The sequence below is a fragment of the Nelusetta ayraudi genome, unplaced genomic scaffold (genome assembly GCF_046127955.1).
Source record: "Nelusetta ayraudi isolate G7.1 ecotype Tasmania unplaced genomic scaffold, CSIRO-AGI_Nayr_v1 ptg000070l, whole genome shotgun sequence".
Lineage (NCBI taxonomy): Eukaryota > Metazoa > Chordata > Actinopteri > Tetraodontiformes > Monacanthidae > Nelusetta > Nelusetta ayraudi.
In genome coordinates, this window is record NW_027466120.1 from 8,066,254 (window position 1) to 8,089,927 (window position 23,674).

Sequence of the window (23,674 nt, forward strand, 5' to 3'; positions counted from 1 at the left end):
CAGTACGTACGTCCGTACGTCGGCACGTCCGCCAGGAACCGTGGTCACAGGGCCTGAAGTCACGATTTACGCTACGATAATAATAATAATGATAATAATAATAATAATAAAAATAATAATATATTAGTGGGTTAATAATAATAATAATAATAATAATAATAATAATAATAATAATAATAATAATGACTTATTATTATTATTATTATTATTAGTTGTAGTAGTAGTAGTAGTGGTCGAATAATTATGTTAAGCGCACACACACACACACACACACACACACACACACACACACACACACGTATCCCGAGAAGATCAGAAGTCACTTCAATCCCCTTTCTTTCTCCTTGTGATGCTAAGTTTAAACCTCATCATCTTCACCACATGCCTACTACATGCATTGAGTAGCTGCTATGTAATTGGATATATACTTATTTGTAGTCAACAAGTTATAGTTATATTATTAACAAATTATATTTTAACGTATAACCGAAATAAGTCTTTGAGTGGTTATCTAAACTATTTCAATCAGCTAAAACACTACAATGCAAAAACAACTTTTACTTAATGACTTTGATAGTGTTAGTAGAATTAATAGTTTTTTTTATGTATATATATATATATATATATATATATATATATATATATATATGTATGTATACATATATATATTTAGTATTTATTCCTATCAATATAGTAAAGACACCAGGGAATTAGCTAACAAAAAAAAATGTAAATAAATAAATAAACAAAATAACAATTGTATCCTTCATGTATTCTTCAGTTTTGTTAAAGAGAATATCTAATCTGACACCATGTTTTGTTTGTGTTATTAAAAAGGAAAACAAATGTAAAGAATAATTGATGCTGCATGAACTGAAGTTTAAAAAAAAGCAACTTCCAAACCAAATCACTGCAAGGACACTTTAATTCATCAGAAGCAATAAATATTCACATCTCAACTTCTATTCTTTCAGTACACAGAATACATACACAAAAATTGAAATCATTTGTCAAAATGATATCAATAAGTGCACTGACATATAAACATTTTTCTTTTGATGTTAAATTCAAATATGTTTAGCCATTCTCTCACCTTTAGTCTGAAATAATTAGATCAAAAATGGTCAACATTTTCTTTTGGCCAACATCCCAATCCCTGCCTCTCTTCATATTTACATACTTAGTGGCAATCACATGCACAGACCTGAATACAGAATGGGAGTGGCTCATCCCATGGTTATAATAAGAAGCCTATGTATAGTATTATATTTACAGTATGGTTTATACAGTACAATCTATTCATTAAGTGCAGATATATTCATGCAAGAAGACACTGTAAAAAGAAAAGGCTTGCCAAAACACACGTCTCAACACACATCCAGTCTTCAACTGACATTCTCGACTTTCTTAATACCTTATCATGTTTTTCCAGTTGATCCAGGTCCTCTTTTATTTGTCTTATCTTGAATTATCTGGTTTCATAAACTTTTAAACTCATTCATTCTCTAATAAATAAGAATTTATGTAAGTTTCTCTCAAAAATGAATTGCGCTGGAGGTTAGCCACAGCAGTGCCCAAACACAACCTCAACCAAAGCAGTAGCGTCGGGGACAACATTTACACACAGCCCAGAGGGGGAATAAAAGAAAAAAAAGAAAATACAGTGTGTACCTGTAGGCTATATTACATTCTTGACCCTTGTGTTTCTAAACAAGAGGCCCTCAGCAGGATGCCTCCGCATCAAATGTAGCAAGAGATTTCTAAAAGTGGCAGAGGAGGGAGGCTTTATAAGAAGGCAATTTCTGACTGTAAGACATCACGTGTGCAAAATCACAAAACCCTCCATTAAAAGCGTGCTCTTTCAAAACAAAGAAAAACACATATTCATTCAATCGGATGACCATGGCAAAGTAAACATCAATGCATTGTATAATCATAATGGCTTTCTTCCAAAACGAATTTCCTTTTCTTTAAAAATTACCATATTATAATTGAGAACTTTTTGTCAAAAGCCTGCAACGTACTAAAAATAAATCCATATTTGATCCATTCAATACGTTCACGCTTATCCTGTCGGCAAAATGATGCAGCTTTTCATACATCCAACCAAACGGAGCTGGAGAACATTTGTTGACACTCAAATCAAATTGTTTGAAAAACTGAGCCTTGTCAGGACTAATTATTACAGAGACAAAGTCAATGGAAGTCATTTTATGATAGAAAATAAATTACACGTTCACATATCAGAGAATCCTTGTGTGGCAAACTGAGGGAATCAATATGTGCATATACGCTCTATAACCATGTAAAAACATTTGCTGATATAATTAATCACTGATCAAAAAACAATTATCGTACAATATTCATCATACTCATAGCAGGTATAATAATATCAATAAAACAGCAAAAAGCTTCATAAAACATTCAAAATATATTATTGATTGTGTCATTATTTCTATACTCGGTGCCCAACAGAGTACGCGTCTAAAAGGGAAGGTGACTCCTCTTGACATGTTTAAGACCTTAAAGCAAAGGACTGCAGGGGGAATGTGCATTGTTTCTGAGAGGATTTCAGTAAAAGACAAAGCAACCTGTCTGAGGTTTTTTTTAAAAAAAAAAAAGAGCAAGAAAAAGGAAAAAATACACAAAGCAGAACCTGCACGAATGGAAAGAGGTATCATGAAGCCGAATAAATTATTGCAAAGTCACAGGGCATTTTTTTATTTTTTTATTTTTTTTTGCAATTCTTTGCTGATATTAATGCCAAACTCTGCTGGAATGCATTTGCTGCGTAGTCTTTATATTTACATCCTGCGTATCGCATCTCAACACTGTACAATGTAAAGAGTCTAAGCCAGACTTCAAACATTTAGAATCTGCCAAGACATAGCTATACGTTTATTTTCACCTTGTAGATATGGCTATAGATCTTTTCGGATATTTAGTGTCTTTGTGTATCTGCGTGTATGTCGGTGTGTGCTCTCCAGCCGTAGCTGCGCTTCTCTCCGCCTACATATGTGGGAAACGGAGGTGAAAGTAACAGAGGCGAAGCAAGCTGCGCTTCTTCTTTTCACTGGCGCTGCTGCTGTTACCTTCTGTCCTGGCAGATCTGGTCCTAGCCCTGCTTCTGCCAGCCTCCTCCACTCGGTACTCTGACCTCTGACCCCTGGGCCCCCACATCCTGCTCACACCACGGTACTTATCCGGTTGATAGGCTTGGACTTGGAGCTGCCCCCTGTACCTGTTGAGCCAGCCCCCGTCACCTGTGGCCCCTGCTGAGGCTGCCCGGGGTGCTGGGGGGGGAGAGGGGAGAGAGGTGTAAGAGGGGTAAGGGGGGACGAAGGGGGGGGTAAAGGGGAGTGTGGTGGGGGAGGGGGGATAGAAGAAAGAGGTGGGTACTGGGGCAGATACGGGCCGGCGGAGGCTGCGTGATGCGCATTGACGGTAGCGGACGGCAGGTTGTGGGGCAGCGTGCCGAAGATGAAGTGTGTTTGCTGGTTGGCGTGGCTGGCCGGGTGCGGGGTGTGCACGTGGCCGGGGTGGGTTTGGGAGTGTGTGTGGGGGTGCGGGTGCGAATGCGACAGGGTCAGCGGCAGCTTGGTGCCAGGGACGTTGCCCCCTCTGACAGAGTGTGTGGGCTGCACGTGGTAGAGGGCGAACTGGGGGTTCTGCGAAAGTTGGGAGAGAGGAGAAAGGGGCGGGGGGCAGCCCACCACCATATTGGTGTAGCGAGCCTGCAGCCCATGCTGGGAGAGCTGGGAGAGATGGGCCAGCTGCGGGTGCGGCACGTGCGGGGGCCCAAGCGGCGGCCGACAGGGTAGCGGGCCTCTCTGTATAGTATGCGGGGGCAAGCCTGGCAAAGGAGGGGCCACAGTTTGGACGTGGTAGCGATGGTGATGGTAGTAAGGTGGTGGAGGCTGCACGGTGCCCGCATGACAGTATTGGGCGTGCAGCGCCTGGATCTTGGAGGGACCCCCGTCCATCTGACAGAGCAATGAAGGGGAGTGAGGAGGGGGCCCTCCCGTAGTCGGTGGGGGGACAGGCGCGGGGAAGGGTGGCCCCGGTGGAATAAGGGGCCCCGGTGGTTTGGCGCGCTTGCTGCCGAAGAGGGAACCCAGGAAGGAGCCGCTGGTGTTGGTGTTGGTGCTGCTCCCCCCAGGGCTGTTCCCCGCTCCTGGTCTCTCGACACTGCTGGAGACTCCCCCAACTCCTGTCCCAGCAGTGGTGTGTTGCTGCCCCGGCCCACCCCCCACCCCCGTTCCGGGGCTCAGGATGGGGCGGTGAGGCCGGAAGTCTTCTGTTCCATAGCAGCCGGGCAGCACACCCGGCACTGGGTAGCGCTGGTGAGGCTGTGGGCTGCTAATGATGGATCCCTGTGGGGAGGGGGACAAAGCGTTGATATGTTTTAAAGGTCCACTATGTAAAATATGGCCTAATTTATGATTATCGCATGGGTGAAAGCTCAATATACTGCCCATTAATACATCAATGAAAGTGTATACTTGCAATATGATAAAAGTCATTTGGTTTTACCCATAGAAAAGTTTTTATTTATATATAAGAATATACATAGATCAAGGGTCTTGCTCCCAGTTTGCTGCTATCTTGCACTGCCATATTTCTACGGAAGCCTGGTGTGGGCAATCCAGGCCTCCTGACAGTGCGTTTCATACTTAGTGTGAAGAAGAAGAAGATCGACGAGCTGTCCTGGTTTGTGTTCGACTGGCAAGCTTGGAAAAGGTCTGCAATATAAAATGTAACCACTTGATGTCGCTGTTTTTTCTTAAAATCTCCAAATACGACCCACTTCACCTTTAATGACAAATTAAAGAGGACTCTTGGAAAGCTTGCCAACACGCAGCTCTTTTGCTAAATGTCTCAGTCTGTTGTGGTTAGTTGTGCAGAGGACTCACAATCTACTATTCAACCCTGCTGAAAAATCACTGTGATCGTTGACCCACACGCAAAATTTGTACGGTGCCTTTGGAGACACTTTTGACAATTTGCATACACACTGAGGGAAAATGAAGCACCACAAGTGTTAGATCCACACTGGCAGACTTACTTCCATGGTACTGTCCAGAGAACCAACACTGTTCCTGCGACCACGTTTCCCTGCACCCCACCAGGAAGAGTCAGGTAAGCAAAGAATGAAAGATTGTAAGAAAGGCCGAAGGCGGTGGCATCATTGTATCATTCCAAGAGAGTCATTCAATCGTCAAAATGTTAGTGAAATAGCAAAGGGAAATGATTATAGCAGAAGTTGAGCAAGTTGAGCTGCGAGAAACTGGCTTGGAATTGCCAGCCGTCTTACCTGTCTCTGACAGGTCCCTGAGAGATGAGCTGAGCGCTGTGCGTTTGAGACCCTCACCCACAGAGCAGTTGTCGTCAAAACTTGTCCTTCCAATGGTGCCATTCACGACATCGCTCTTCACACCTACACCGCCTCCTACGACACCTCCAGAGAGCAAGCTGGGTCGCATCACACCTTTCTGTTTCTCCAACTCCGCTGTAAACAAACACAAAAGGCACAAAGACACTTCAGATGCAGGAGGGGGGGGAAGAACAGGGCTGCATTTCCTGTGGCATAACGACGGCCAAGGACCCTCAAGTTACAGCTCAGACAAGAAGATTGGCCGCTCACATTCAACTCTATATTTCTCCATCTCTTGCACTTCAGCAATGCTTTCCCTGAGGTCGCTGACAAAGCGGGAGCGGTCTTGTTGACTGGGTGCCATAAAGACAATGAGGACCTTTCTTTCCCCGCCTAGGACAGCTGAGGTTAGGCGAATCCCATGAGCGTAGTCTGTGACAAAGAGCAAAATGCATCTCATCATCAAGTCCATAGAGAAGAATAAATAAAACAGTAAAAAAAAAAAAATTGGTGTCTTACATGAGTTTTGGAACATGTGCACTTGCATCTCAACCAAAGGGAAAGACTGTCTGAAACTGTAAGTCACTGAGGTTTTCTTCTTCTGGAAGATTTTGGTCACCTAATGCACGAGCATAATATTTGTCACATGTTACATGTGAATGGTTTGTAATTGTGAATATTTTAATCATTTGAATGTTTTCCGAACAAAGTCTTACCACAAGGAGGTCATTAAAGAGGAAGACCTCCCGTTGGTGAACTCCTGTCCGTTGAGGTCTGTTTGGGTCAGGGACTTCATAGAGCTGGCAGCAACATACCAGTCTACGATGTGGAAGGGACAGCACCTATTTTTTTTTTTATAACGCAATAAGAGATTGACTGTTTTTTTTTAAGTCATAGAATAGTACAAAGCAAATATTCAGCTTTAATCACTGAAAAACTAACAGGCTTCTTGCCCACAATGACTCTTTCCACAGCTTGCACTTGTGACACATGATCGTCATTGGTCCGCAGCTCCCATTTCTGAATGCGCTGGTAGATGCCAACCAACAGGTCCCTGGGTATATCCTGGCCGTTGTCTACACCTTTTGTGGGGACAAGAAGAAGTGGATGAGCTGGGAACACGTGTTTTCATCATAAATAATCCAATGTTTCTGTAGAAGAAACTAAGATTGATAACTCAATAAAACTGAAATCTCATTTTGTGAAAATGTATTTAGTGCCCCCCCCCCCTTTAAACTGCACTTTAAATTAAATCACTTTCTCTTTCGTGTCTTTTTTCATCCTTTTCAAATGAAAAGAAAAGTGACAGGCATATTTCCGTTATGTTTACCAGCCCTCAACTGATAATCTTCCTGCAAACTGACATTGCTTTATTTGACACATTGCGTTTGCTGTGATGGCAACAGTCCGGAATGTGTCTTATATTGGAGCTCCTTGACATGTTTTCAAGCCACTCCTGTTGTGGGTAAATTGTGCCTTCTGTAAACCTACGTGGGCTGGCCACCGGTGATATACTGTAGTTAAAACGCAACTTAACATGTGTCTGCAGATGTTACCTCTCAAATTCTTGATGAAGTCCTCAAGTTTCATTTTTCTCTCCGCTTTGACGTTTGGACTATACATGTCAGTGTTGAGGAGGATGATGGCAAAGGCCAGGATGAAAATGGTGTCTGGGTTCTGGAACTGTCGCACCAGTGTCGGATTACACACACAGTATCTTTGACTGTACATGAGACAAAAACGAGTGAGAAATTAAATCCTGAAACCCAAATCATGACAAGAAAATTGCATCAATTATTACTGATATTGTCTCCAATTTAATATTATCGACCACACACAAACCTAAATGCCTCGATGAGTCTCTCCACTTTTTGGGCCTCTCCTTGTACTTTAATTTGAGCCTGGAACTTCCTGAGAGCATCGTCCAGGTCCATGCCTGAGAAGTCCATCTCATCCACCACACAGCTGAAAACACACCCAGCGGAGGACACAGATTCTTAGTCACGCCACATGTAATTGAACACCATGTTCGTGTCTGTGGGGTGGGGTGCAGGTTCGCCTCAGGGCTGCGTTCATTCAGGCTCGCCATGGAACAGATGAGTTTAATATGCTGCACGAGTGTGAGAGGACCTGTGGCCTGCCTACATTCACAAACTCTGCACCTTTGATAAGGCAACAAGGCACATTGTCATAATTTGTTCTGCATGGTTTGTCTGTACTCTTGATATACTTTTTAATATACTGATATATACTGATTAACTTTTTTTGTAACCATCATTTAAAAAAAAAAAAGTCACCGTCCTAAAGTAATGCCAGAATAATAGCCAGAGTAATATTTTCAAGATTAAAAAAAGAAAGAAAAAAAAAAACATCATAAGATGAGAGATTTTAAGAGGGGAACCAGTATCAGGAAGCGCTGCCTTAAAATAATAATAATAACTTAAGCCACTGTTTTAAAAAGGTGACTATTTTCCTTTTAGGCTTGAGTGTGTAGCCACTTCACTTACTCTAAAACATCCTTGTTGAATTGTTTCTGCCGATTTCCCAGGAACTCTCCAATCATCTGCCTGCTGAGGCCCTTCCTCTCCAGGATGAAACGAGCAATCCCCACCGGCGTGTCGGACACGAAGCCTCTCTCTATCAGGTACTGGATCCCCTTCTCAGGTTTCCTACAATCAAACGGTTCAATTATACAGTCACTATTCAAACAGGGCTGTCTTCTTGAGAAGCATTGCTTTCCGCGGCGGTCTTACTTGTTAAAAAGATTAAGGCCAATGCGGTACTGGCGCCTCTGTACCACATCACTGTTAAAGGGTGGTGAGTCCCAGCTATGGCGTGTTTCTCTCTGATAGGTCTGCTTCCCCAGAGGCGGCAGAGGCTCCCGGAGGCTGTCCTGAGACGACGAGCCCGAGCTGCAGTTGACCGTCTCGTTTGAGTTGGTGGTGGAGTTGAGCGAGTCGTTGTCGCCGTCCGAGCAGCACGGCTGCTCCAGGCCACCAGGGGGCAGCGCCGTGGAGGAGGAGGAGGACAGAGGGGTGGTGGGGGGCTGCTGAGGCGACGAGGACGAGGAGGGCGTGTCGGGGTACTGGTGGTGGTGGATGGGGTGGTGGTGGTGATGATGGTGGTGGTGATGGTGCGGCGCCACCTGGTGGGGGATGTGCGCTGGTACGGGTCTACCGGGGGCCCGGGTTTGACCCTGAGCTGCGGCCGCGGTGGTGGAGGTGCGGCCGCCCGTGCCGGGGGAGTGTTTGAGGGTTCCCTGAGGAGATCCAGCCCCGACCCCGGACTCCTGCTCGTAGACCAGCTGCCTGCTGAGCGAGCCGCGGTCCGAGCGGTCGCTCATGTCCACCGAGCTGTCGCTGGGCGGCTCGATGGTCAAGAGGGGCAGGTGCGCGCCCCTCAGCCGGTAGTCCCGGCACTCGGTGCACGGGGTGCTGCGCCGGCTGTTGCTGCTGCCGCCCCCCTCCGTGTCCCTGCTGTCTTCGCGGCCGCCGACGCCGCCGCCGGGGCCCCAGTACTCGGTGTCGGTGCTGCTCGGGGCCCGGTCGAGGGAGAGCGGGGACGAGGGCATGCCGTCGTCCATGTAGAGGGTGACGTCGCTGTAGGAGGTGGCCGTGCTGTCGCCGTGCATGCTGTGCCCTCCTCCGGCCCCTCTGGCCCGCTCGCCCAGGCCCCTCTGGGAGGAGGGGTTGCTGCTGCTGCTCCACACACACTCACCAAAGTCCTCGCCGATCCCTCCGCCCTCCCTGCTGCCCTCCTGGGAGTCATTGCGACCCGTTCGGCACGTGAGGGCATCGTCTATGGAGTCCGCTAAGGACTTGACCTAAAAAGGGAACATATGAGTGTCCTTACTCCAGAATGTGAATACTTTTGACATCACTGAGCTGGCATTGAGAGAGATTGTGTTTATTTTCTCTTTCTGCTCCAGAATTCCAAAGCCTTTGCGAAAACAATTGTACAAAAGAAATGAGACGCTCGAAAGACAGCATCGCCCTGTTACCTGTTTGGAGAAGCTGTCTTCCAAATGGGTGTAGTCCCCCGGGCGGTCTGGGTCGGGGGAGTGAGGAGGCCCGATGGCCACACTGTGGGTGAAGTTGGTCTGCGTCTGTGCCTGCTGCTGAGGCTGCCGCTCATCAAAGGAATACTGCAGTCTCATGTTTGACAGAATGATGCGACGTGTCATGCGACTCTCCGACGCAGAGCTTCTGAGGCGCTCAAAGTTCTTGTTCATGCGATACTGCCTGAACGCCGTCTGAATGGTCCGGGCCGCCCTGCGACTTACGAAGGAGCCGCCATACTTTCTCTCCAGCATTTCCACCTGGCAAGGTGCACAAACGAAGGGGCCTGTTTGCGCTAATCAGCCACAACTGGAACAAAAGCCCTGCGATCGTCTACAGCAGTGGTTCTCAACTGGTGGAGTCTCAGGAACCACATATCTATATTTTGCCTTGTAATGAATTTTTTCCACAGGACTCAAATTGACTCCACAAAAATAAAAGCGCTAGCTCACTTCTATCATGTCTAGTAAATCAATTCTTGGAATTTTAGAACTGAATTGTTTGTCCTGCCAAATCAATGCCCAACATTTTCTCTATAAATTTTAACCCACTCCGCTTTTTAGGAAAAAAATGGAAACCTCAATACTGCTCCACAACCCACTTTGGGGCTGCGATCCACCAGTTGAGAAACACTGATCTACACAATTCCTGCTGACACTCAAAAAGCCCACTACATCAGATACCTTCTTGTCCTGCAGGTCCGTAGAGAGCTCATAGCTGTCTGAAAGGGCCTTGCATCTCTTGTTCTCCTCCTCCTCCTGCTTGCGTAGGGCCAAACTTGCAGGTTGGTGCCGTGTTCTCAGGGCCCAGGCCAAGCTGGCTGAGCTGGATGACGTCACGCACGACGTCTCTCTGGGTCGGGAGGGCGCGATGCCGCTGCTGCTGTCAGTGTAGCGCTCCGAGCTCCGCAGGTAGGGTGCCTGGCTGAACGAACTGTCCTTGCGGGCGCCCGTTTCTGGACACGGCGACTCTCCTTCCACACTGGCAGAGAATGACACATTTAGAATGAACCACTCCAGTGAACCAGACCCAGAGGCTGACTTCTATTTCTCAGGAGTCACTCGTAAAACAAGGACGTACATGTAAAGTTTGGAGCGGCGAGATGCCAACCACTTCTTCGTGGAATTCATTGCAGACACAGTTGTGAGATGTTTCACTTCAGAGAATAAACCTTGACTTCTGACAACATTCCTCGTCGATACTGCAGGTTAATAATCAAATGGACGCACTTCTCTGGCCTAGTTACCTTGTGTATTGTGGCACGCCAGTCAGTTAACCTACCACATTATAAAAATATACACACTGACTGTGGGTGATTATCACCTCTTGCTCTTTTTCTCACTGACTTTGCCCGACACACACTGGTGTGAAGAACACAACTCCCGAGTCATCAACACCCTGTAATGGCTACATAACTGTCACACTACACTGACAGGAAGGTCCCGGTCGCAACATGAGTTAGCACACAAAGGGCACTTAAATCGTAGATTTTCCGAGACAAAAAAGCAGATAGCATCGAGGCTACGGTTCTAACTGATTCTAAAAGATAACAAACAGGCAACACTTGTAACCAATCCATCAATAAAGTTTAGCACAGCAACAATCAGAAACTTATCAGGATGGGTCCATAAATCCTCCACTGTGTCCATGTGGATTTGTCCTGCACTCAGAAAATAAACCAGTCATTTAGGCAGCTTGTTCGGAAAGGCACTCTGGGCACTTGCTCCTGCCTTCATTTCCTCTTGGAGTTAGCCGCACCCCTTTCTGTCAGCTGTGCCCTGTCCCATGACGAGCTCCAACACAGAACGCCAGGATCAGAGGGGAATTACACCGCAGTGTGTTGCAGGTACATTAGGTGGCAAAGTGTTTTCATTTGTTCACATTGTTTAGGCTCTGGCTCAATTTGCCACAGAATTGGTGCGTGTTGACTTGAGCGTGCCAGAGTCTCTCCCCTTGGCAGTGGCTCACAGACAAATCTAGTTTGTGTTGAGCCAGTCAGACCAAGCAGAAAGAGGGTTCGAGGGGCTTAACACCTTGTTTCATTTGTCTTTGCTTGATCTTGTGAGTGAAACTCGGCAAACACAACATGCCGTTTCCCATACCAACTACAGCAGTCTCTGGAGTGCACACAGAAAAAAAAAAAAATTACAATGCCGGTTCTCGCATCAGGATATCCTGTGCCTGCGAGCAATGCGTGACCCAGCTAAATCACTGTTGAGTCTATGAGCAACACCCAGGACAAGGCTTCCCTTACGTAACAGAGCCCAGTGTTAGAAAGTCACAACTCTGACATCTGCAGGAGGGCCAACAGCAGCACAGTCAAGCTGTACAAGTCTCGTGCTGTCTTTTCATTTTAGACATTTGCAAGGAATGCTGGGAGATCGAGCGAGTCCAACTCCACTTGGAAATGTGGTATTTTTTTTGTATGTGTGGCATCATTTATCATTCCTCCTCCTCTGCTCCTTAAATAGAGAAACTGCGAAGAGGGAGGGGGTTGCTTGGTGACGGTTGCTGTGGGACCTTTGTGGGCGGTAAGGCAGTTGTTAAGAAGAGAAACGTAGTTGCCATGACAATGTATTGACTGTTATCACCACATAGGTGGGTGTCGGGAGAAGCTTCCCAGGTTGTGAATGACAGTTGCCGTCTTCTGATTACAGATGCAGATGTGCAGAGCGACCAGAGCAAAGATCTCTGGAGTCATTTCAGTTCAAACTGATCTGTACACTTTCCCTTCCAGAAACGATGTAACCTTTACAACCCCAAAAAACGGCCTTTTCCCAGCTTACCTGCTCCTTTTTTAAGTATTAGAGACCAGCAACACGAGTGGTGGCACAGTGGAAACGGGTCGACACAAGCAGTGGGATCGGCTTAGCTGCAACTTCCTGCCATGCACATCAGCAGGAGCAGATGGTATTTTTCATTCAACTGAGTCACAGACCTAAAATACATTTGACTCGGCATTCTGAAGCCATCATAGCAGTTTCAGAAATCTGTCTTTAAACAAGCAGTGTTTTTCATTCCACAGCTTCTCAGGCTTCTGAATTTACTTCCTTGGAAACTGAACGGTTTCCAAAATGTGGGAGAAATGGCAGTAAAATCACCCCAACGTTGCTGGCATTTTTGTTCTAAATTGAAAGTTGTTTTTTTTCTTTTTCCTTCACCGACTCTGCAGTCCACTTTCATGTATGAACGCATAAAAATAAAAACGACGACTACATCTGTGCCTGCAGCGAGAGCCAGGCAGTAAAATTTCAGGGTCGAGCATAATATCAGAGTAAAAGTTTGTTGTATAAAACATGAGTCTGGCCATATCACAGCTGGCATCTGCACCTCATTACTTATGTAAGAATCCCCATGTTGCTGTTCCAGTGCCAGCGAGAGGTTTTCTCTGGAGGCTCCCTCATAAAGACTGGCCCAGAATTTCCGTCAAACCATTTAATTAGCGCTTAAACAGATGGATGAAATCTCATAAACAGAGAAGTGATCGCTGACAGCGTTGAAGGAGTCAAAGACTGTCGCTCAAAATCACCGGACGAGAAATTTTAATCAGGGTTTGTGCGCAAATAAAGTGGGCACCCACCTCCACATTTCCCCATTGCTGCAGTATTGATGCGCTGACACGGTGTGTTTGTGTGCGACAATCTAAGCCATTGTGCTATCAAACCTGCAGGAGGGCGCAGAGGGCTTGAGAGATTAACCTCTCAGCAGTCTGCGGTCAATAAGTGAATTGATATGCTGACCTGTTTCACTTGTGCATCGACTTCCCTTCCACCGTTGCCACCGTTTGCATTTTGTTGGACAGTCGCAGTGAAACAAAATGCAGAAGACGGATGACTGAAAGAGTGTAAAGTGCCCTTTGTCCAATTGTTCCGGGACAATATTTCTCATCCAGGTCAGGACTCTCAAGCTCAGCAACGCACTTTGCTTAAGGAAATAAACAGCGTGTAATTTGCCTGAGACATGTGATCCCATTCTCTCAAACACAAAGGGGAAACAATCAGATCATTCACGGCTCCGGCCCCAGCGAGCATTCCTGTGCCGCCAACACTCTTCTGCCACTTCAAGCTGTGGCTTCTTGAAGTGACCTGGACCCTCACAGGCTGTGCGGCTCTGATGGCAGACCAAGTCCCAAATGTTGGATCCAGGTGGTGAATCAAATAATGACACCTTGTTCGACCAGGCCTTTTTACCCAGTCCCAGAGCCGCGTGGTCAAAACACTGGCAGTGTTTTGCAAGCACTCGCTTATCAGATCTGTTGCTGGCACTGGCCAGGCTAACTGGGCTGTTGTTTGAACTTGAATAAAAAGAAGGTGGAGTTCATGCCGCCTTTACAGTTCGCTGCATTTAAAAAGAAATGTTCAATTACGTTTCAGCGACGCGGAAATCGAGGAATCCAGAAGTGCATGTTTATATTGTTGTAAATATCATACATGTCACATAAGTGAGAAGAAAGTATTTAATTTTGTCGTACTGCGCTGATGCACGTTACCAATTGAGCGCAACTGATCTATTCTAACGCAGCTGGTGCAGACGGCAGACATCAACTGTGGTCATGAAAACAGTTATGAATAGCGTCATGACAAAAAAGCAACAAGACGGCGTTGACATTCCTTGTTGTCCACGCTCTAACAGCAAATTAGATTGTTCTCTCATGAAGCCTTTGTACCGACTGTCCTGACGCGGTTGCGATGGCACGCAGGTTGACAACACAAGAATGCGAGCTGTCACCTGAACAGCGTGTGCTAATAGGCACCTCTGAACAGCCCGGGGAGTTATTTCCTCTTGCAAACATATTATATTTTGGGGGAATATAAAGAAAACACTTGCTATCACTAGATAAAGTAGCCTCCCTTTGGAATAAAGCTGCTCACTTGTTGGTTCCTGGTCACCTGACGAGACCATGAAGAAACACAGTAACACAGACTGGAATCCAGCATGAGAAATCATGACAATGCTACTGTGAGAATCCCCATAACAGCACAAGTGGAGGTGAGTGAGTCTGAGCCAGTTATCAGTTATCTTGTCAAGTGTTGAAGTTAAGCCATTGAAAGGTCCTTACCATGATACTGTCAGTGAAAGATCCGACACCAGCGAGGACGGCACAATAACAAACCGACCCTGTGTCTCTCTGCCTCTCTCGCTCTCTCTCTCTCTCTAAGCACTCACTTTCACATTGACTCTTGCTCGCCCTGAAAATCTGAACAGGCAGCATTCTTGACAGCATTTTGACAGCAAAGAACTCCTCTCACCCTGCCCAGCTTCTCACCCTCTCCACCCTCCCGCCCCATGCCGGATCGCTGACACACGCTCAGTCACTTTTATTACACAACACTCGAGACGATGACCAAATATGGCAGTCAAAAAAAAGGAAAAAAAAGTGCTCGTCAGGAAAAGACAAGGACACATGTTGAGGAAGCTCATTCATTTATTTAAAAAAGAAAAACAGACAATGGGTTGGCAAATAAAAGCATGCAAGCTTCAGACGATAATGAATTTAGAGCGAAATCAGCGGTGGGTTTGCAGGTCCAGGAAGGGCACACGCAGATACGCGAACTTTGTCCCCGTGCATTTTAGGAAAATAAAGTTCCATTTTAAAATTACTGTGAAAAACAGCTGTTCAAGCTCGAATGATTAACCAAATTTTTAATTGTGAATATTGAAAGTGTAGAAATTTTCTGGCTGATAAAAGAATTGTTTTTTGTGTTTGTTTTTTTTAAAGCCGACACTAGTGAGCTGGAAACATGCTAATCTGATTAGCATTAACTGCAGGTGCACAAAGTGTGCGCCACACAAGTTAGAATTTAAAATACAACTCCCAAAAACGAACAACCTTTGTGTCAATGCATGTTGTGTGATCATGTGGTTGGCATGAGTACGGTGGTGGTGGTGGTGGTGGTGCTGTATGTGTGTGTGTGTGTGTGTGTGTGTGTGTGCAAGCATGGGAATCTGAGGGTGTGCATTGTGAGTTTGCAACATCTCAGCGCATCGACACAAACACAGAGCAAAATGACAGCATCACTTATTTCACCTCCAGTTTTTTTTTTTCTTTCGCTGCTGAGAATCAATCAAACGAGCTAAATCTCTAAGTCATGAATAAACACTGTAGGAGGTTAGACAACAACCAAATGCATGGAACAATAACATAACAGGGGATGTGCACGGCTAAGTATGTAGAGGAGGGACACTTTCTTATATATTGCATGAGGGTTGCTTGGCTTGAAAGGACTCTGTGATTTGCGTGGACAACAATTGGTGACTACTGGGCACATCCTCGCAGACATGACTCAGCTAGTGGATTTAAGACGGGCATGAGAGAGGCAGCAATGAAAGGACGATGAAACGTTCTGACAGATTCACATGGCTGCAGGGGAGGAAACAAACAGTGGGGACTGCAGCCAGCAGACAGCAAGAGAGGCTGAAATTCTAAAGTAGCATTTTATGAGACTAGACTTCAATTAATCACTACAAGTTGCATGCAGTCGTGTCTTTTTTCCTCCCCACAAAATCCTTTCCGCAAGACTTTTCTCGCTTGTTTTGTGTTGTTGCTGTTGTTGTTGTTGTTGTTGTTGCACACAGTGAGGTCTCCGTTATGGCAGCATAAACTGTGATCTCTTCACAGGTAAATGGGCGAGTGAGTTGTCACTTGTGCGGTCAGCTCAGCGAGAGGAGGGGCTGCTGCAGCCCGAGGCGGCACAACAAAACTGATGGGCACACTCATCGTCACCCTCCCCTCTTGGAGAGCAAGAAGGCGGGACAGCGGGATGAAAAAGAAAGAGAGACAGACACACAGAAAGGCAGAGAGACAAGAAAAAAGAAGACGTGAGACAAACCAGAAGCACAGTCAGCGGGAAGAGCAGACAGGTGGAAACAAGGCAGCCACATACAGAGCATTTTTTTAATTAATTTTTTTTCAAATTAAACTGGCGTTAACCTCACACAAGTCGGGCGGCTGTCACAGCTGTCGGCTGTCACAGCTGTGTGACGCCATTAGATGGCAGTGTTGTGCTGATGTATCTGTGAGCAACATCAGTCAGAGGATCAACTGGGTCTTTGTGTTTTGTGCTTAAAAGAGAATGTTGAACTTTAAGAATTAGTCACTCTTGGGAGAATTTGGAAAGCGCAGTCTCTCTCTCCCTCTCTCTCTCTCTCTCTGTGTGGGCGGTGAGAAGGGAAGGTGTTTCTGGGGAAGACTTCAAGGCTTTTCAGTGTTAAAGGGAATTTGGTGGCACCACTTGGTGCCTATATCTAGATGGAAAAGCATCTTGGAGCATCGTAATACTTATGAAGCTATACTGTCAAGTGCTTTCAGACCCTACAGCTGAATGAGAGTTATTTAGGAGTCAATTTTATGCCGTTTTCTTTATACTTCTTGCACAGATCACAAATGACGCAACATACTTAAAGCTGCAAGATAAAACTGACTGTTAGAAATAGAAAGTGGCACCGGTTACATAATTTTTAAGCTCAAAACTCCTGGAGTTTGGCCCTGAAGTCCATCTTATTAGCTGACTGAGGCCGCGTCCACACGGAGACGAAAAAAAATCTCCTAAACTTTTGTTTCAAAAGCCACAGACGTGGCATCATATGTGGAATTGCTTTTGTCCACACGTAAGCAGTGAAAAAGCTGAAGTGTAAATGCCAGACCAGCAAATTGGCCTGAAATGCTGCCACCATTGCAGCAAAAAATGAAAAAAAAAAAAACATTGAGCATAAAACCTTGCAAACAGACACAAGACGGGGAACATGAAGGCACCAGCAAGAAAGCATAGCAACGACGAGGTCGGATTTCTAGCAAATGCAACACTGTCTTCTGTTGCTGTTGTTGGCAGGAAGTGAAGGAAGGTATTGAGAGACTGAATTACTCTGGTACCTGGTTCCAAATTTTTTTTGTTTTGTTTTCTGCCCCCAAAATTCTGGTTGGCAGTGGATGAAACATCCATATAATGGAAATTCTAAGATTCTGTGGTCTACTTTTTTTGTGGCAGTTTACTAGGAGCACAGTGCAGGAGCGCAGCGCTAACCTGTCAGGTTCCCGCACCAAAAATGAAGTGTATAAAAGTTGCAGCTTATTACTGCATCATATATTTCTGTGGTTCACAAACACTCAAGGGCGTCTTTAAACATTTTAAAAAGGCTCTTCCAGTTATGTCTAAGCCATATGAGCGTAATTCGCCTGTTAATATTCAGAATAAATGCACCAGTAAAACTGCAATTCCGAGTAACATTGGCTGTGCCGGGTTGCCGTCTTTGCACACACTCAGGTCATGAGGTTGCCCTTACCTGTGCTCCTGCTGTAATCTTTGGTCAGTGGAGGGGCAGCAGTACTGATGGAGACTGACGAAGCTGTGAACGGTCAGACTGGTGGGGAGCAGAGAGGCAAAGGCAGCGCTGCCCGCTGCCGTGGGAGTGGTGGGAGCCGAGGTGGGCTGCCCTGAGAAAGATGACGGCCTGACACTGAGCGGGGACAGCCGGTGACGTACGGACAAGCAGAGATGGGTAAAGAAACAAACAAACAGTCAGTGCCAAAGCAAAAAAGAGACATACGAAAAGCAGACAGAGACGGCAGAGGCAATGATTTAAAGCAGCACACTGAATGAGAGTGGCGATGACACATTTAAAAGGAGCCAAAGCAAGATTGAGGTGTGATAGTTTGCACAGACAGCAAGGTGACAAGCATCTAGCGGAGGCAGCGCTGGCGGCCCATGGTGGGTTTAAAATGGTCTCAAATCTAAAAATGAATTTAAAATCCCTCCATACTAGAGCGGCTAAATTAGAGTTTTACCGGGGGGGGGGAAACTCCACTTGGAGGGATTATGTAAAGCCCTATACTGGTCAGAGTTCTTCAGTGGATCATCCGGTATGAAAATGTGAAACCACTCTCTGTAATGCATGCGGAACTACACACATCTAACACAAAAGCCTCTCTGCGGTCCGTCTACTCTGGCAGGAATTAGAGATGTTCCATCTGCAGATTGTGAGTGAGCAGCGGTTGAGATTAGCATGTAAATGGCTGGTTTTCTCACTGGGGCCAGCTGCTGTCAAGGACACGCAGTCCCTGTCATTTTTAGCCTGGAAACACTCGGAGTAGAAGACAGGAATGGATCCTGCATGCGGCAAAAAGAGTGAGACTGGGAGTGACGCGATTCAACTGTTCAGCGGCACGCTGCAGTTTATCCTGCTGGTTTTTACGGTCAGTTGTGTGAAGGCGAACCAGGAGAGCCGAGATGATCTTGTCAAACTGAGCCTTTTGTCAGTTTGACACATCGCACCACTTCAACTGCGGGTCTTTTACTTTTGGTTCTAACAGGGGATGCACTGACAGCAGTATCAGAAATTGGTACCGATGCAGATACTGAGACTCCACTCGGACTCTTAAAATATGTACAAATACCACAACACTGATGACCAGTTTCATATGTATTCATAATACCCTACAAGTTAATGTCTTTTCTTTCATTCTCACGACTATTGACAATGCAGTTTCTCACTGAAGGCATCAAAACTACGAATGAACACACATGGAATTATGAAGGAAACAATAAAAGTGTCAAATAACTCAAACACTTTTAAATTATTCAAAATAGCCACTTTCATAAAAAGCATATTTAAAGTTATTTAAGGTATTTTTCTCTGCGTCATAATTACATATATCTTCCTCATATATTTGATGTCTTCAGTATCTACCTGCAGTGTAGACAGTTGGAAAGATTTTTTTTTTTTTTTTTAAATGCATGAGAAAAACTTTTGACTGGCAATGTATGTGACCGCCACTGGGTTGCACTCCTTCCACTGTGTGATTTAATTTGCATCAGTATGCCAGACAGGCCAGTAAGCTGCTTCACTATAGTGGAATTTATTTATATTTGAGTCAAGCCCACATACACCCTCCTGCTGCAGTGAATACTCACACGGTGGATGCAGAAGCTGAGAAAGTCCCTCCTCCCAAACGCTTATTTACTTGTTACAACAGCGTTTTGAACAAATACAATCCCAAGCTTTTCCCTTCCGGGTGTTATTTACAGGACCGTTTGTGTTGGTGTGTAAATGATCTGCATAAGAGCTCATTTACATGAAGCCGTGTTTTTTTTCCCCCATCTTTACAATCAGTTACCTCATTGTTGTGATAGGGCAAGCAAAGTGTAGCATAACAACATATGAGGTTTAAACAGCATATGGAGCTGTTGTGTTGCTCTGTATGTTGGAAGGGACCAAACGCAGAGCCAGGAAATGACTGAGAGGGGAATCTTATTTGACGAGGAGACGTGGAAACTGGGATTATAAAAGATAAAGTTGCAACGTTGCTACTCAATGTATATGAAAGTATGTTTAACAGTAAGTATTAAGTAGTTAAGTGAGTTGTTTTTACACATTAGTGTTTACACATTATGTGAACCAAGTCATACGCTACAGACACACAAAAGCTGGTTTTGTCCTTCTAGAGAATGTGGAAACAAAAAGCTGAAACTTAAGACACTGCAAAAATTATGCTTTTAAAAAGAAAACCCCACATAATTTCAAATTGTAGAAGTAATTCACATGTTGCCAGTGACGTTGCAGCTGAGTCAAAGGAGGCACAAGTGCGAGGCATGAGCTAAAGGGCTGCTAATAAGAGAAGTGGCAACAAGGGTGTCTTGGGCTATAATCAGGTAGGTGGAGTTCTTCTTCACTTCATAGAAATGGCAGAACAAGATTCCAGTCGAGAGGGAACAAGCTGTCAGCTATCAGGAGATCATGGAACAGAAGCGTCTTGTTCATTTCTATTAATGAGGATTATACAAAAGGCGACCTGACTGAACACCTCACCTCATAAAGCCTAGGTTTAGCCGCGCAGGTGTCCTGATAGTCTGGAGACTGGACTTGCTTGGATTCAAGCTTCACAGGTCCTTGCAGCACCATAAAACAAAACAAGAAAAAACAAAAAAACCTTCCAAACAAATGAACCCGCTGACCTGCTCAATCTGAACGGAGATGCAGCGGTGCTGTTATATAAGTGTGAGCCATAGTGCACGTTGTGTAGCCAAGATTGGAGTGCTCAGACGGTGTTGCGGTGCTCACCATCCATCGGCAGTGTGGCAACAGCTGACAGGCACGTTTAGGATGCGAGCGGTCGCACCGACAACACAGAGCCTCGCACGGCAGCCGCCACACAGTACTACTAATGCAATTATACTACAATAACTATCAACAAGCACAGGCACATGCGTCTTTTTCATTTTATTCTCATGGGCATGTGCACTGGTGGTGAACGAAGACGCCTAAAAGGAATAAAAGATCAAGGCGGCTCAACAAGGTCACAAGTCATCACAGAGAAGACACGGAAAGACGAGAGGAGAAAGGGAGAGAGGTTGAACGTGCGAGGCGTATTTAAAGCGGCGAGCTGACGGAGGCTGGAGGCAGGAGGAAGAAGAGTGGGAGGAGAGTGAGCTGCATGAGAGTGGGAGAGCTGGAATACGGAGGAGGGCAAGGGTGAAAATAATCAAGAGTGGAGCGGCAGCGGAGGAAACGGCGAGGACGGCGAGGACGTGACTCGCTCGCTGGGAGCCGCGAGTCGCTTCGGTGTTTTCCTGCACACAGTCCAGTGTCCTGGGGAGGAGGGGGGGTAGTGGGTGGGCGGGGGGCGGAGTGGGGTGGCGGGGTGGTGGTGTCAGCGTGTGGGTGACTCTATGTATAGACGATGAACGAGCAGAGTGGGTGCACGACTCGCACGGCAGGGATCACAAGGATCAAGCATCGGCAGCAGGAACTTCAGGATATTATTATGATTATTATGATTATTATGATTATTATTATTTATTATGATTATCATTAATAATAATAATAATAATAATAATAATAATAATAATAATAATAATAATAATAATTATGATAATTATTATTATTATCTAATTGTAAAAAACACAACTTCATAAAAATGCGCCCATGGGTTCCAGCAGCTAATGAGGAGCTCCTTCTATTAACGTCCACGTGCCCCTTTTGTCCGGGGGTCTGATCTGTCCGTCCCAGTTGGACACGGATCGGCGCAACTCAGCACCGCTGCTGCTGCTGCTGCTGCACCTGCAGCCAACAACCTGGCCGACTCCTGATGACGAGCTCAGACTTTTGATCACCGTAGCCTAAAGTTGTTTTTTTTTTTGGTGTGTTTTTTTAGACACCCCCACCCCTCCCACCGCACCATCCATTCCACCCGTCCCCCCCCCACCCTCCGTCCCCCTCGCTCCCCCTCCTTGAGTCTCCTGCTGCTTGGCAACACTGCGGACTGCCTGTGTGGGCGTTTGGCGTCGAGTGCCGGGCACAAAAACGCACCGACGGAGGAGGGGCACGCTTACAGTTACGCTTCGGCTACGCGCGCGAGACTTCCTGACGTGCACGTGCGATGAGGGATTGTGTACAGGTGTGCGCACTTTTACAGACCACAGAATCTGCCTCTCGGCCGATCGAAGGGATACAAAAAAAAAAGCTCATTCCAACGCTACGTGGGCGACACAGAGGGAGTCATTCAAGACGGTGATGCTGCTGCAATTGCAAAAGCACCAAAGTGACGCCGATGCTCCTCCTTAAAGTCCGGAGCAGATCTGGGTCAACATGCGTTGGGCCTCCCAACTTTCAGCCACGGGCAACCTGCGACCGGCCCCAATCAGACGCGCCAATCTGACGGCTGTCATTCAATCCTGCTTCTGCCGCTCACCCTGTTCCTGCTCCCACTCCTCCCCTCTCCATTTCTCTCCGTTCGCCCACAGAGTTCTTCACAGAAGAGCTCGCAGCGTTCCCACGGTAACCAGGCTCCCTGCTCTGCTCCAGAGAGCGCGTTTGACAAACATCCCACCTCAGGAGTGCCACTTAACTGCTTTTGAAAGGCAAAGACAATGAATCAAATCGCAGGAGCTCTCAGGGTTTTATGAAGCAACATTTGAGGTTTGATTCAGAGTGACTGAACTGAAGGAACCTCTCAGTGTTTATTATACTGCGTCACAATTCCTCTGAAGACGTTGAATATCCTCCAACAGAAAAACTAAAAGTTAAAAAGGACAGAAGCGTTGCCAATAACTGTGACTGTCCTGTTCTCACCCGGCCAGACACACTGCGACAGTGCTGGTTGAAAGACTGAAGCGATTTTCTCTTTTTGTGTTTCAGTCTAATCGATGCAATTTGCACCGGGGGGGGGGGGGGTGTTGGATGACCTGACCATGCAGATGTGTGTTTTTCAGGATCCAATTTGCGTATACAAAGTGTGTGAGGGTAGACAACGCAATTCTCCTTTTACTTCACAACAATTTGCAGTCACGTTAAGACCTCTGCCAGCTCCTTTTGTTTTGCCAGGTTTTGATTGTCCTTCTGCTTTTTCCACTGTACAGCCACTTTTGTTTTTTGCCGACTAATTAATTCATTTCAAACCCCATCATAGCTGTATCATGGAGTTGCCTGGATTTTAGACTTTTATCATGGCCTCAGTTTGTAAGACTTGGAAAACTGCCAAAAACAGCCACAAGGCACAATTTAATCTTCAAGATTAGCTTTTCATTTATCTTCAAACATACAAAAGCTGTACGTAGGAAGGAGTTAAGAGCAAGTCATTATTTAGAAAGAAAGATGTGATGGTCCTTCCAGTGGCTATTAACAGTCAGCAGATTGAAATTGATGAATTTTATTAAACTAGCATCTAGCATCGAGACGTTCACGTGGATAAACTAGATTGGAAGGAGAAAACAAATGCTTTTATAAAGTGGACTAAATCCAAACTTTTCTCTCTGAGGAACTCATCAGCACAAAGCACTTTTTCTCAAGGTGTCTCGGCTAGTGTCCTTTTGCTATACTTTGCTGGGGAGGCAGCAAATCTGTTGAGAAGAAAAAACTAGGATCAATAAGAAGATCAAGAGGGCTGGTTGAGTTCTTGGTCTGACCCCCGACTCACGAGAGGTCACAGTAGGAAAAAGAATTCACTCCAAACTAAAAACGGTTCGACTTTTTGAAAGGCATCCACGACACAATGTTTTCATAGAACTCAGAAGCTCTTAGTGAGCAACTCGTGAAGTCTTGTCTGTTGAGCCACTGAGAAGCTGAGAAGCTCCTTCGTGCCTGCAGCTTGGACTGCCATTGCCGGTGTTATTTCTTTTTTTTTTCCTGTTTTTTCTTGCCATACCTCTAACTTACTTATTTGTTACGACATTTGGTTGACTTTTGATTGTGTCTTTTCATTGCATCTGCTTTTAATCCCGTTCCTGTGGACTTTTTAAAATATCAATTT

General features: G+C 45.7%; 1 protein-coding gene across 4 annotated transcripts in view; it reads right to left on the reverse strand.

Moving 5' to 3' along the window:
- Positions 1–907: 907 nt before the first annotated feature.
- iqsec2b (IQ motif and Sec7 domain ArfGEF 2b) overlaps positions 908–23,674 on the reverse strand; it is a 30,388-nt gene continuing 7,621 nt past the window's right edge. The window contains exons 1-14 of one of the 4 annotated variants that reach the window (XM_076041844.1): positions 10,513–11,148; positions 10,116–10,413; positions 9,375–9,692; positions 8,128–9,197; positions 7,882–8,043; positions 7,217–7,339; positions 6,931–7,097; positions 6,317–6,456; positions 6,091–6,216; positions 5,894–5,993; positions 5,645–5,806; positions 5,315–5,509; positions 5,066–5,115; positions 908–4,373 (exon numbers count right to left, since the gene is read on the reverse strand). In XM_076041844.1, coding sequence (XP_075897959.1) covers positions 3,186–4,373; positions 5,066–5,115; positions 5,315–5,509; positions 5,645–5,806; positions 5,894–5,993; positions 6,091–6,216; positions 6,317–6,456; positions 6,931–7,097; positions 7,217–7,339; positions 7,882–8,043; positions 8,128–9,197; positions 9,375–9,692; positions 10,116–10,413; positions 10,513–10,562 — 4,149 coding nt within the window. In that variant the 5' untranslated portion in view covers positions 10,563–11,148 and the 3' untranslated portion in view covers positions 908–3,185. Of the gene's footprint in view, positions 4,374–5,065; positions 5,116–5,314; positions 5,510–5,644; positions 5,807–5,893; positions 5,994–6,090; positions 6,217–6,316; positions 6,457–6,930; positions 7,098–7,216; positions 7,340–7,881; positions 8,044–8,127; positions 9,198–9,374; positions 9,693–10,115; positions 10,414–10,512; positions 11,149–23,674 lie in introns of those variants that run through there. The other 3 variants (XM_076041843.1, XM_076041841.1, XM_076041845.1) reach the window with 3 other exon arrangements.